This window comes from Parasteatoda tepidariorum, chromosome 2, assembly GCF_043381705.1.
Source record: "Parasteatoda tepidariorum isolate YZ-2023 chromosome 2, CAS_Ptep_4.0, whole genome shotgun sequence".
Classification (NCBI taxonomy): Eukaryota; Metazoa; Arthropoda; class Arachnida; order Araneae; family Theridiidae; genus Parasteatoda; species Parasteatoda tepidariorum.
In genome coordinates, this window is record NC_092205.1 from 64,829,327 (window position 1) to 64,843,773 (window position 14,447).

The 14,447-nt window shown below is 30.9% G+C and overlaps 2 protein-coding genes across 2 annotated transcripts; both read left to right on the plus strand.

Moving 5' to 3' along the window:
• Nucleotides 1–11,134: 11,134 nt before the first annotated feature.
• On the plus strand, nucleotides 11,135–11,832 carry LOC107453568 (uncharacterized). The gene is made up of 2 exons (XM_016070439.2): nucleotides 11,135–11,262; nucleotides 11,328–11,832. Exons 1-2 carry the CDS (start codon nucleotides 11,135–11,137, stop codon nucleotides 11,830–11,832), a joined length of 633 nt encoding a protein of 210 aa, XP_015925925.2.
• Nucleotides 11,833–12,077: 245 nt separating this feature from the next.
• LOC139427304 (uncharacterized) lies at nucleotides 12,078–12,512 on the plus strand. The gene has a single exon (XM_071188484.1). The coding sequence runs from the start codon at nucleotides 12,078–12,080 to the stop codon at nucleotides 12,510–12,512; it is 435 nt and encodes a 144-aa protein (XP_071044585.1).
• The last annotated feature ends 1,935 nt before the right edge of the window (nucleotides 12,513–14,447 follow it).

Here is a 14,447-nt window from a genome sequence, read left to right on the forward strand (position 1 = left end):
TAAGGTAGTGTGAAGTAGTAGTGAAATTTTCTGGGGATAAACAGTTCAAAATTATTTAATCTCATCTTCAAATTGAATAAGCTAACCTATCAATTGATTCAAAGGTTTTAAGGTACCGTAAAAATAAATTTATTTGCTTAAAATATTAAAGTAATAGTTATTACTTCCAAATCTCCTAGATAAAATATAAACTAAGATAAAAAGGAAATTAAGATTTTAGAAATTCATTATGCTATGTAGGTAATATATTAAACTCCAGATAAAAAAAATGAAGTTAAACGGATGTATACTAAGACCTAGATTCTCTTGAACTCAAAATTAGGAGTTATTGATTACCATATTATATATTAAGGGTAATTTTTTACCCTTATAGCGTTGCATTTGTCCTACGAGGTATTTTTTTATTTATTTGTAGTCAGCACAAGACTTAATCTATACCAGTTCTTTATTTACAGGCGCACTTAGTCTATTAAGTACCTTATTGTTATTGTAGTGTTAATTACTTAACTAATATGAAAATATAAAGTGTGTTATATTCAAATTTTATAAATTAATATAATAAAAAAGGAAGACATACTTTGACTAATTAAGTTTCAAAATAAAAAGAATTTTTTTTTTTTAGTTCTTTGAATACAAAAGAGAGTAGTTTGCTTTAAGCAAAATCTAAATTACGAAAATTGAAGCAAAGCGTGCTTATTATATTTACTAGAAATTTTCTTTAACGATAGAACAATGCCTTTAAATATCATTACGCTAAGTAATTAGAAAATGCGAGCTTAAAACAGTAGAAAAATGCCAATAAAATGAAATTTTGTGAAAGAATCTTTTTGAAGGAAATAGGAAATTTTTAGACAATACAGAAAGATAATTTATTTTTATTTTACAAAACATTGTTTACGTATTAGAGACACTCTTACAAAGATAATAAAGACAATTGGTTTCCTTATGTTTTCGTTGCTGTTTAAATAAAATATATAGTTAAGAGATCAGTTGTGTTTTTAAACTATACTTACTTGTTTATTCTATAAAAGTATTGTTTTCGAACCTTAAGCAAACTGAAATTTCAATTAAATTAAAAATTCAGGTACGGTTATGAATAATAAGTTATGTGCAAATTAAAGAGTTATACAGTTTCTAAATTTCATTTGCATAATCACTTTAGTTATTTTGCATAAACATTAACAGTAGGTCTCATATTTAAAAATTCTTTTTTTTTCAGTCTAATCATAAACGTAAAACTTAATGTGTATTATTTCTTAATATTAATAAAGAAATATTACATGTTAAGCTAATCAAGAACTTTTTACTTTATGATTTATTTCGAAGCATTTAATTAAGTTCATATTTGTGCTGGAGAATTTATAAATTTATATTATTATTATTAGTTAATTTTCCGCAGTTTCCGATTCCGCAGTTTTTACTTCTTTAGAATATTTTTCCTAAATCTTTATCACGAAAATTTTCTTTTGAATTTTTAACTATGAGATAAATATGATCCAATTCCTTTTTCAGAAATCTAAATTAATATACATCTAAGTATAGTTGATTCGTATGTATTAAAATTTATTCTTACACTAGAAAATGTGTAGGCCTGCATAATTTTTTGTCTAAATATTTGAAAATATCCCTTGAAGCAATATTGCGTGTTCTTATTTGTGCTTTAGCATTTCTCGAAGAATAACATTTGTGTCACACTTCTGATAAAGTAATATCCCCACCTAAAGGATTGTAATCTTTCTGATCGACTAAATGCAAAAGCTAAATGCTTAAAGATTCAAAGATTGAATGCTTAACTTCATNGCTCCATTATGGTTTGGGGTGCGATATCTTGGCGTGATCTTGGGCCACTAGTACGTCTGCATGGGAGAATCAAATCTAATGCCTATCTTAGCGTTCTAGCGGATCATGTTCATCCTTTTGAACAGACTGTACTTCCTGGAGAGCGACCGATTTTTCAAGACGACAACGCCCCTATCCACACCTCTAGGTAAGTTCAAACATAGTTCGAAGAGCATGACAATGAAGTTGAGCATCTCGTCTGGCCCCCTCAGTCTCCGGACTTAAATATTATTGAACGTTTGTGGCAATATTTGGAGTCTAAATTTCGTTCCCGATTCCCACCTCCAGCAAATCTTTTGGAATTAGAGGCCGCTTTGCAAGAGGAACGGCTTAATATTCCTTTAAACGTTGTCCATGACCTTTATGCATCGATCCCACGTCGTATTAAATCTGTAATTCAGTGAAAGGGTGGTCCAACTCCCTATAATGAAGATTTTCTGATATTTCACAGGTGTTCGTATTATTTTGTCACCCATCTGTACCTACCTTATAAAATTTGTAGATTAGTAACTATGTTTTTATTTCTTTTTACTTTATCTGATCTCTTTAGCTAATTCCTTTTCATGTTCTTCAAATATGATTCTTACATGCTGCAAGCATAGGAAGCTAATATTATCTGGTTAAAGTTTAACAATTTTTCTACAGCTTAGACCGACTTTTTTCAGACCTATAAATTTTCCAGAAAAATGATTCTATCCGTGATTCTAAATTTTCACGGATTGAGTCATTTCACTTTTAGATTAGAAAATTGAGCGAAGGAATAAATGTGATTTAATTGCTCTCGGTTTCTTCCATAAAATTTATTTGCATAATTTGGAGCCATAGGTATTATTCCAAAAAGTAATAGCCGCTTTCTTCTACTTGTAAATTATTAAAAAATAAGGTTTTTTGTTTGATTCTATAGGTTTTTAAGACATTTTCAGATATAAAAGTTGTTCAAGTTTGGTTACATGGTTTCTAAACCTGATAAAATTTGAGTTATGTAAAACACACAGAAATAGCAAAAAAAACAGCAAACCATAACCAATTCTGAGGAAAGTAATTTAATTTATTTGCATTGTTATAAAAACCTATAACTAGGAATTCAAAAAAATAAGTACTCAAAAAAATAAGTACTCAAAAATTTATTTATAGATACAAGCATACACAGGTAGAGCCCAAAAAACATATAGAATTAAATTATTTTTCAAAACAACTATATTATTTAAGTTCAAAATCATTTTCTTTCAAAACATTGATATTTCACAAGCAATGTTTAGTTGAAAAGATAAACATATAATTTAAAGGATCTTGATGCACAAGATAAATATTTCTTTTGATGATATATGTACAGAATATAGATAATCTAAAGTAAATATCCTTTTAGGTAGTTTTCTTCTCTGTAATGAAATTTCTAGACTAGAAATATATTTACTTAATCACCAAGCGGGAGTTAGTTTTAAACAAGAAGTAAGATATGCTCATCGGAATGAGAACTGAAATAATATCATTTTCATAGAGAAGTGTTTAGATTTGGAGTAAATTTGAAATTTTTCACTGCTTTATATTATAATGTATCAATAGTTTGATTGAGCTCTTATGTCTACTTAAAATAGTTATATTATTTCAGAGACAATTGTAAAATTTCCGTTTTTTTTCCTTGCTTTTTCAATATGTTAACAATTTTTAAAAACAATAAGCACGTAGGAATATTTAGTGGATGCCAAAATAAACTGTTTTAAGATATAATAATTATGCCAAATATAACTTTTATATGAAATTATTGCGAAGTATAAAACTGTTGGTCAATAGAGCTTTGTAAAAAGCCCTGTTTAAGAATAATGATCTTTACTTGGGGATTCAAAAATGATAGGAATATCATTATAAATATATTTAATTTTCTGTTTTCTTGAACAGGAAATAAAATGTGAACTTATTTAAATGTCTGTTTCGGTCTAGGAAAATAATTGGAACAAGATTTTGTCCAGGATTTAATCAAATAGCTCATATACTCTACAGTATTTTATTAAATTGTATGTCTGGGTTGTCATACAATTCCAAATTGCTATGATGATAGATGCAATTTTATTACTGTTATTTGTTGTGTTTATAAAATTTTATCATTTTTACGTGTGTTAAATTTAATTGTTTTTATGTTTATAAATACACTTTGGATGTAAAAATAACCAGAAAAACGTTAAATTTTTTTCTCTTTTATTCTAAAGAATAGTTTAAGTCGTTTTATGTTCAGCTACTATATTTTTTAAACTTTTGAAGTTAGACCGATTCAGATGTATTTTCATCTACCCCATTTTTTGAACCAAATAACTACTTTTAGACTCGCAAAAGCAAATTAAGTAACAAACAAATAAAAGTTCCTAAAATAAATTTGAGGTTATCGGTGTGGTTCCTGTTCCGTTTCAGTATCCAAATTTTTAAGAAAGGAACAGTGTGTTAAAATCGGGTGCCATTTTTCTCCGTGTGACTTAACATCCCGAAGCCCAGCTTGTCATTTTATGGCAGTTTTGTTAAGTTGGGAGAGTTTAGCTTAAAAAGGAATATTCTATGTTAACAGTTTTGGTGTTTTTCTAAAATAATAATATAGCATGGATGTTCTGGAATCCATGTTCACATATTCTGGAAAGACCGATGAAATTCTTCTTCTTACTATGGCAAAAATAAGTGGAAAAAAATGAACTAAAAAATTCGGCAGAAATATGAATTTCAATTCATATCTTTCTCATAAATAAACAGCTAAATTACAATATTTTTTTCTTTTGTCGTATGTCTGTTTAGGCAGTGGTAGTGCGATTGTTCCTGTTTTTCAGTGGCGCCATCTGTGGCCAGGAATTCAACTTCTGCCACGCCATTCACACAACCACAACCCGTTTATAGGGCTGGTCACATTCACACATAAAAGGAGAAAGGATATAGAGTACACAGAGGGAGAAAGAAACATCCATGCCTTGCCGGAGATTCGAACCCAGGGCCTTTCTGATGCTAGGATAAATTTGTTTTATTATGCTAATAAGGTTATGCAGGGTGCATATTTTTTAAGAGCTACAAATTAATTTTAGTAGTGCTTAATAATTTACCCACTTAATAAAATAAAAATATCGTCTGAAAAATCAGAAAAGAATCAGCCATAATTTACATATTATTAAAATTGTGCTGATCTTTTAGTGTTACATATATGTGGTTTCGCATACAATATATGAAATATTTGTTTTATAACATAAATATACTTTTTATATTTAACCTTAACAAATTAAAATGCATGCTTTAACTAATTTGAAATGAATGTCATTAATTTAATTCTGTTTTTAATATGGTGTATTTTTGTTAAATTAATAATTTTAAGGTAAACAAATTGGTGAGATTTAATTACTAACTCTTTAATTATGAATTATTACCTTCAGGTATGTTAACTAAGTTATTTTTCAATGTGTTACTTCCACAAATATAGAGTTAGAATAATTTATATAAATGTTTATCTATTATATATAATTGCCTCTTAGAACATATGTTTTTTATTTTTTATTTCGAATTACTATTATTTTAGTGGATTAATTGTTAGTTTAATTTTTATTATGTAATATTGACAATATTTTCTTCCCTTTATTCTACATTTTTATTCCTGTCTTATTCATTCTTTATTGCATTTCACCCTCTGTATTTTTCAAGTTATTTTTTCCGTTTCAGATTATTGTTTTCAAATTAGGAAATCGTCTACTTCGATTCGATTAAAATATTGACAAAATGTTGTTGCATAAAGGGGAAAGAGTTGTATAATTTGAAAGCAAAATGTTTAGTGTTTTTGTGGAAAATATTTACGTTTAAGAAAAAATAAACAAGGAGAAATTAGATTGATTACGAGGGTAAGTGAGCTGAAACAATTTAGTTGATGTTACTTTTTTTAAATGTAATAAAATATTTGGAAAAAGGGTAATTGCCTAAATTATAAGAAGTATACTCTTAGCTTAGAAAAAAAAATTACTCAGCATTTCTCAAATTTGATCGTCAGACTAGTTTCTGTAATATTTTGAAATCAGAATATTAATATATTATGCATAATTGGAAGAAACATTATTATTTTCGTAAATAAAAAAGCAAAAATATGATTCGAGACAAACAAGGCAAAATAAAATATTAATAATTGACCGGATTTCTTCGGAACAAAATCTTACAAATTATCTTTTATTGCCTAAATAAAGTTCTAAATCTGATAAAAATATTTCGGAATTTTACTTGAGCTTTTACAATAATCAAGTAACTGCCTAAATTAAATTTCTATTTATGTAGAAATTTGACTATAGCATGACAATGCACATTCGTGAAGTTTCAAGACATTCAACTGAAATTCCAAACTCACAGTTACTCATCTTTGCAATATATTTAAGATAGAAATTCCTGTTCTTGGATCTAAATTGAAACTTGAATGTTAAAATAACAAGGGTGAACAAACAATGGAATCTATCCGCACGAAGGATGTCTTTAGCTGCTTTAATATATCAACTAAGCTCCCATCGCATCCCTATTTTTTGAACAGTGCCTATTTAGCACAGATTTCAAAATGCAGATCTAGTTCCGAAAATTCCTTTAATGATAAAACTTTTTAAGGAAATCTTTGGACTAGAAATGCAATTTAGTTCAAAATTCAAAAGAAGGAAGGACTGCTCAGCTTTTCCAAAATAAGAATTGCGTCGGAATATACTTCGCACTTCAAATTAAAAAAACAATGTTTCGTGTGTTACATTTTCATTTAAAGGATTTAATTTTATTCTGTTCAAATTTCCATTGAAATTTGAAACATTGTTTTTATGCTTGAACAGCAGGATTTTAGACATGCCTGAAACACCTATTGAGGGTAAATTTGTTCCTCATAGGAAATTGATATCATTCCAAAGTAAATAATTCTTAAATTGACGAATATTGTTGAAAATTTCAATATACAAGTTTTATTAGAGATTACTTTGTTCTTTATTTTTTTATTTTTACTATTACTATATAGCGAAATAGTGCAATACTATTTTGCAGATTAGTTTTTCACAGGAGTCCAATTAAGTAAACAATGCCATACGAAATTAACATAAGATATGAGTAGAAATAATACATTTAAACAGCCAACATGTCTTAAAAAGGTGAAATTCCATCATAATTTAGATATAAGTGTACACATACATTATATACATATGACGTCAAAGTGACAACAAAACATCTACAAATTAGTTTCTAGTACCTCTCATAGACANTTAAATTATACCATTTCTTTTCTCTGGTGGCAATACTTTAGTTATATTATTAAAAAGGATATCCTCTGGTAATGACAATTTGTGTATGGTAAATTAATTTTTATCGCGTAAATTATTAATTATTTTAAATGAATCAGAGACACGCATTAAATTTTTATATCATCTAATGGCACCATCTATGTATGAATATTAGAAATGAAAAAAAGGAATAGTAAAATGGCAGTTTCATTTTTTTTCAAACTTAAGGAAATTGTAAAATATTATTATTAATAAGCATATTTATATATTGTCTTTCTTCTAAACGAGACGTTCCTATTGGTTGAGAAATTTGTTTACCTTCGAATTCGTGTGTTTTGCTTCTTTCCTTTTTCCTTCTTTCCTTCTTTCTTTCCTTCTTTCCTTCTTTCCTTTTGTATTACAACAGAGTGAGTTACGGTAGTGGCACTATCTTAGTTTTTCTTGAGTGGTTCTGCGAGGGTCTCGTATGTTATCCCCTGTCTTGTAAATTATTATTCTATGAGTGCACGTGTTCGATTGTAGGAATCTAAGCTGATTAATTTATTTGCCGTACCTTATGTGTCCTGTTATCAATGGAATATTTAGAGAAACTATATTTTTGTGAAGAAAAAAAAACGGATTCGGAAAGTTTTTGCGATGCTCAACTTGTTTGATGCAATGAGAGAAGAATTAAAATTGGAAATATGTGCTCTCAGGCACGGGTCTGTTTAGATGAAACTTGGGTCCGTTAATGGACCCTTCACAAAATATCTTTTCATAAAAACTGACCCTTTTTTAAAATATTTTAACGTGAAAACGGACCCTTCAATAATAATAATTTATCTTTTAATTGGACTCTTCACAAATTTGTTTATCTTCATTATTGTTTTATTAATTAAATAAACCCTTCCAAGGAAGGGGAAGGAAGAGAAAGACAGATGTAAACGAACTATATGCACAATTCACAAAAGCAGGACCCTTGTTTGTGAATGAGATTTTATATTCACAAATTACGAGTACAATTTTACACAATTTTCACAATTTTACGAAAACGGACCTTTCACAAAATGTCTGGACAGACCCTTGTTAGGTCAGACTGAGGAAATGTTATTTTATGTGTTATTTCCTTCACTTGTTGAATAAAGATGTTCTTGCGATACCATTATAGAATTGATACCAAACATTACCATAGTTAATTATTCATTATCAAACATTTTTTTACATTGTAAATTAACACTATTTGATTATCACGATTGAGTTTTCATTTCAATTGTGAGTATTGTCTCAGATAATTAAGAAAACACAATGTTATAAAAGTGATCATAAGAGCAATAAGAAATTAACTGTTCTTAAAATGATAAATGCAAAGTTAGTTTCTGTCATAAAAAAATAAACCTACATGCATGCTTTTATCATCAGTTTGACTGGATCCTTTTTATTTTGTAACCTAAACAACGTCATAAATTATTTTAGTTAACTTAAATTAAAAACTAAATTTAAAGACTTATAGATATTGTAAAAGAATGCACCACATGTTTCAAGAAAATATTTTTATTTCAACATATGCACTGAAACAACAAATAAACATAACAATCATTTATAAAAATCAGACTGTCAAAAGTTGTTGAATACTTTCTATGTAAGCTAAAAGCTAACTTTTTGATTTCTTTCAAAACTGCCGAGTTGCTATGGCAACGTTACTTTTTCTTTTTATGGAACAAAAAACGATCGTCTTAAAATTATTATCTAAATAAAATGTAATTTTTAATAAAAGTTGGAGTCAGATTTAGTATTTAGCGTGGAAGTAGAGAACGACAGAATATTTTACTTTCTGATAGAGTCTCGCAATATTTTGGTGACCTGAGGACGTGATATTATTAAGAAGTAATTCGAACTTGCACATGAAGTATTTTCAATAATACAATGGATAAAATTCAAAAACAACGGAAGATTGTTCGTAGCTCTTTTACAAGATTATGCAACCAGATTTTGGGGGAAGTAAAATCAGAAAAAACGGATGAATTATTGGAAGTTAAAGTCAAATTTAAAACATTGAAAGCAAAAAAAGAAGAACTTCAAACTTTAGACTGCGAAATATTAGATCTAATGTCACAATCAAACGATATATCTGTGGAATATATTGAAAATGAAAGTAAGTTAATTGATGATTATAGTAATAATTATTATAAAGTGTAAACTATTATTGATAAGTGTTTTAAAGAGCTCGATGAAGAAAATTTATCAATAAGTAGGGAACATTCCAATCGTAAATTTAAACTTCCTGAAATTGAACTTGTCAAATATGACGGTAGTATAAAAGGCTGGTTATCATTTTGGTTAATGCTTAAAAAATAGATGAAGATTTAATTTTAGATCCTGGTGATAAATTTCAGTATCTTATACAGTGTACAGTTGACAATTCTCGTGCTAGAGAACTTGTTTTAAGTTGTCCGTCAACAACCGAAAAGTATTCAAAAGCCATAGAAACCTTCAAATCTCGATTTGGCAAAGATGATGTTTTAGTTGAGTTTAACATTAGAGAACTCTTATCTTTAGTCATACAAAACACAAAATAACAAATGGTTTTTTCGCTTCCTTCTCTATACGACCAAATAGAATCCCAATTAAGGGCTTTGGAATCATTGGGTATAACCACTAAAATGTATGATGCAATTTTATTCCCGTTAGTGGAGTCATGTATTCCTGAGGAGCTTCTTAGAGTGTGGCAAAGACAGACGAAAATTTAAGACACTTCGAAAGATAGACTTGATTGTCTGATGTCATTTATGAGAAGTGAGGTAGAAAGGGAACAGAGAATTTCAATGGCTGTTGGTGGATTTGACTTCAAGAAGCCTAAATTAACGAAAAACAAAATATCGCCAAATGCGCATGATAAAGTAGTACCGACTGCAAACGATTTATTTTCTGGTTACCAGAAAAAAGAAACGTTTGCCAATTGTATTTGCTGCCAAAAAGTACATGAAAGTAAAGATTGTTTTTTGGCATCTAGGAAGTCTTATGAAGAAAAACTAGAAAAGATAAAACAAGAAAAAGCTTGTTTTTGCTGCCTTAAGGTAGGACACCGTCTAAAAGCGTGTAAAACATTTGTAAAGTGCATCAATTGTGGAAAAAAACATTGGACTGTGATGTGCGCTGAACTCAAAATCAACCAGAAGTAAAAAGAAGTACAGAGAAATGACAACGGAAAAACTTGTTTATCTAGTAATAGCTGTTCTGGAGAGGTTCTTTCACAAACTTTATTAGTGAAGTTAAAATCAAACACCAAAGAACGGACTGTTCGTGCGATTGTTGGCAGTGGCTCACAGCAGTCGTACATTCTAAAAAAAACTGTCCATAAAATGGGTTGTGTGAAAAAAGGCTCAAAAGATTTTATTCATATTTTATTCGGAGGTTCCACTATACAGAATGAATCTCACAAATGCTAGAACATAACAGTTGCAGACTTGAAAGATAATTACAACTGTACTTTTCAAGTTCTGGATCAAAATGCTATTTGCGGAAATTTGCCAAGACTACGAAAAGGACCTTGCTAGAAAGAGCTGAAAAGCCTGAAAATTTGGAAAACTGATTACGGTGAATGCCAACCGGAAATTAAATTACTCATTGGAGCTGACATTTGTGGATAACTTTTTACTGGAAACATGTGTGAACTGGAATGAGGTTTAACGACTACAGAAACAAAATTTAACTGGATCATTATGGGGAGAGTTCCAAAAGAAACAGAAAATGGATTTGCAAGCCTCATCATAAATTCACTCCTTTCTCAGAACTGCAGCATAACAAAACTATGGGATACTGACATTTTAGGTATAAGAGATCCTACAGAGACAAAGTCGAGAAAAGAGTTAGAAATAGCAACATTTCATTATTTTCAGAAAACAGTCACGAAGAATAAAAATGGACGTTACGAAGTTCATTTGCCATGGCTGGAAAGATTATCTCTAGCAAAATAAGTCAGCTGCTGAAAGAAGATTCATTTCAACTTCAATGAAGCTCAAACGAAGCTCAAAGCTCAATGAAGCTCAAAGGCAGATACGAAGATTATGATGCAGCTTTTAAAGGAATGGGAAGACTTTAAAATAATCGAAGTGATGCCAGAATCTGAAATCGGGGAAGCTTCTCACTACCTACCTCACAGAGGAGTTTTTAAGGAACATTCTACAACTCGTATAAGGTCAGTTTTTGATGCCTCTTCACATGAAAAAGGTTTTCCTTCGCTGAATGACTGTCTTGAAAAAGGACACCTAAGCTTTTAGAAGAAATACCACCATTATTAATGAGATTTCGGATGGACAGCATTGGTGTGGTATCAGACATTAAAAAGAGCTTCCTGCAAATTTCCGTTGTTAACGAAGATCGAGACTTCCTTCGTTTCCTCTGTTGGGAAGATTTTGAGAAGATAAAATTTAAGATTTTTAGACACAAGAGAGTTATTTTTGGACTCACGCGTAGTCCTTTCCTTTCGTCTGCAGTAATAAATGCAATTCTAGAAGCAGGTCCATCAGATATTAAAGACACTGCTGATTGTTTAAAAAAGTCTTTTTATGTTGACAATTCCATAACTTCAGTACCTAGTCAACGCAAGCTTGAGAAACTTATTCCAGAATCTACCCAATTGCTACATGGTGCATGTTTTGATCTCAGAGGATGGGAATACTCGCACGGCAATTCCTATGGTGAAGAGCCTACTCAAGAGCCTACTTACTCTGGGACAAACAGCATGATAGCATCCTTTGCGATTTGAGCAATATTAAAGAAGTGAAACCTATCCTTACAAGAAGACGTGTTTTGTCTACAGATCAAAAGATTTTTGATCATTTTGGTATTTTGTGCCCAGTCACTCTACCTCCTAAAATCATAGTACAGTACACGTGGACTCTTAAAATAGGATAGGATACAGAATTACCAGAAATTTACCGAAAAGAGTTAGAGACCTGGCATGACGATTTGTCCTTATTGATTGAGGTCAAAATTCCAAGATGCTCAGGTATGAGTGATTTTAAAACTGAATTTAGTATTCATGTATTTTCTGATGCCAGTAAACTCGCATACAACACAGTTATATTCCTTCGAAAGATACAAGAAGAAAAAGTGTCCTTACATTTTATACAAGCCAAAATTAGAGTAGCTTCACTACACAAGATGACTATTCCACGGTTGGAGATACTTGCCTGTTGCATTGGATCACGTCTTGCTTCACTAGCAATAAAAGCGATGGATCTAAAAGAAGTACTTATCATTTATTGGATCGATTCTTCAACAGGTCTTTGCTGGATTAAGAGTGAAGAGCACTGGGGTGTATTTGTCAAAAATCGAGTGAAAGAAATCGGATCATTAACGGAAAAGAATTCACGGAGACACAAACCCGGGGAGCAGAACCCAGCAGACTTACCTTCCAAAGGTTGTTCCACTAAAGTCATCTAAAAATCAAGGTGGTGGGAGGGACCATCATGGTTAAAATTACGTGTGGAAGAATTGGCCAAAAAATGAATTCAATGAAGAAGAAGAGGATATTTTAAAAGGACGAAATAGTATTATTTCTTCTCTTGTTAGTAATGATGCAGATGTTCAATGGTACTGCAGACGTTTTTCTAAGTGCTCACAAATATTGAGAATGCTTGCTTGGATGTACTGATTTATCAATAATACCTGAAAAAGCAAAATACAAAAAGGAGTTCTTTCAGTGAATGAATTAGAATCGGGAGAGAAAAAATTAATGAAGCTTGTTCAACTTGAAACATTTTGAGGGAAGAAGATGTAAAAACTCTTTGTAGTTTTATTGACAACGACGATATTCGCAGACTAAAGACAAAAATTTCCAGAAGAAATGATGATGATAATTTTTTGTGCCCGATTTTTCTTCCTTCAAAACATGAGACTGTTTATAAATTGATACTCGAGAGACACTTGAAGTCTTTACATGCTGGAGTACAATTTGTGTTGGCTGATATCCGACAACAATTATTGATCTTGAGGGGGAGAAAAACCATCCAAAGAGTGATCTTGAAATGTGTTCGATGCAGGAGACATAATTCAAGGAGAGTGGAATCTGTGCCAACACCCTTACCAGAAGATAGAATTCGCGATACCTTGGTATTTGAAGTTTCTGGGGTAGATTTAGCAGGTCCATTCATTTGAAAGATGGCAAAAAAGTTTGGATTCTCCTATTTACTTGAGCCGTATATCGAGCCGTGCATCTGGAACTCATTCAAATCCTGTCAACAAGCTGCTTCATGTTAGGTTTTAGGAGATTCATTGCTCGACGAGGACGGCCTAAAATAATGTATAGTAACAATAGAAGTAATTTCGTCGTAACGGATAATCTTTTGAAATGAAATGATTGGTAGAAAATCATTAATGTTCATAATGTGCTTCAATCATAATGTGCTTCAATATTCTGGACACAGTGGAAATTCAACCCACCCACTGCAGCATGGTGGGGTGGGTGGTAAGAGAGAATCGTTCAAATGATTACTAAGAAGAGTTTTAGGAAAAACCTGTCTCATGTATGAAGAAATGTTAACTATTTTGTGCGTTGTGGAAGCTGTCATCAACGGCAGGCCTCTTACTTACATTTCAGAAGATTCAAAGGACTTACTCCCACTCACCCCATCAATTTTCATTCAAAATATACGAGCCATCGGTGTACCTGATTTAGAACACCTAGATACTGTTAACAGCACAAAAAGAAGGAGATATCAGCAATCTTTAAGAGACTCCTTTCGAAAAGGGTTCAGGGACGAGTACTTTAGTCTTTTTTGTCCAGAACTCGCTCAAGAATAAACATCTAATACGAGATTTAAAGCCTGGTGATGTTGTTTTGATATGCTACGACAATAAGAAACGAATAGATTTGCCCTTGGGAAGAAACGTCTCCACATTCCCAGGAAAAGACAATCATGTTCGAGTGGTAAGAGTAAAAACGGCTAATGGAGAAGTTGATAGACGTGTACAAAAAATTTATCCCTTAGAGATATCCCATCATGATCCACTGTTTAAGAAGTCATTTAATGACACTTTTGAAAATCAGTCCAACGTTCCAGAATTAACGAAACCAGAAGATGTTGATATGTGTACATTAAAAGACAATAACTTGCCATTAAAAACTAGATGTGGAAGGACATTAGTGAAACTTTTACGTTATNAATCAATCTCACAAATGCTACAACATAACAGTTGCAGACTTGAAAGATAATTACAACTGTACTTTTCAAGTTCTGGATCAAAATGTTATTTGCGGAAATTTGCCAAGACTACGAAAGGGACCTTGGTTGAAAGAGCTGAAAAGCCTGAAAATTTGGATAACAGATTACGGTGAATGTCAACCGGAAATTAAATTACTCTTTGGAGCTGACATTT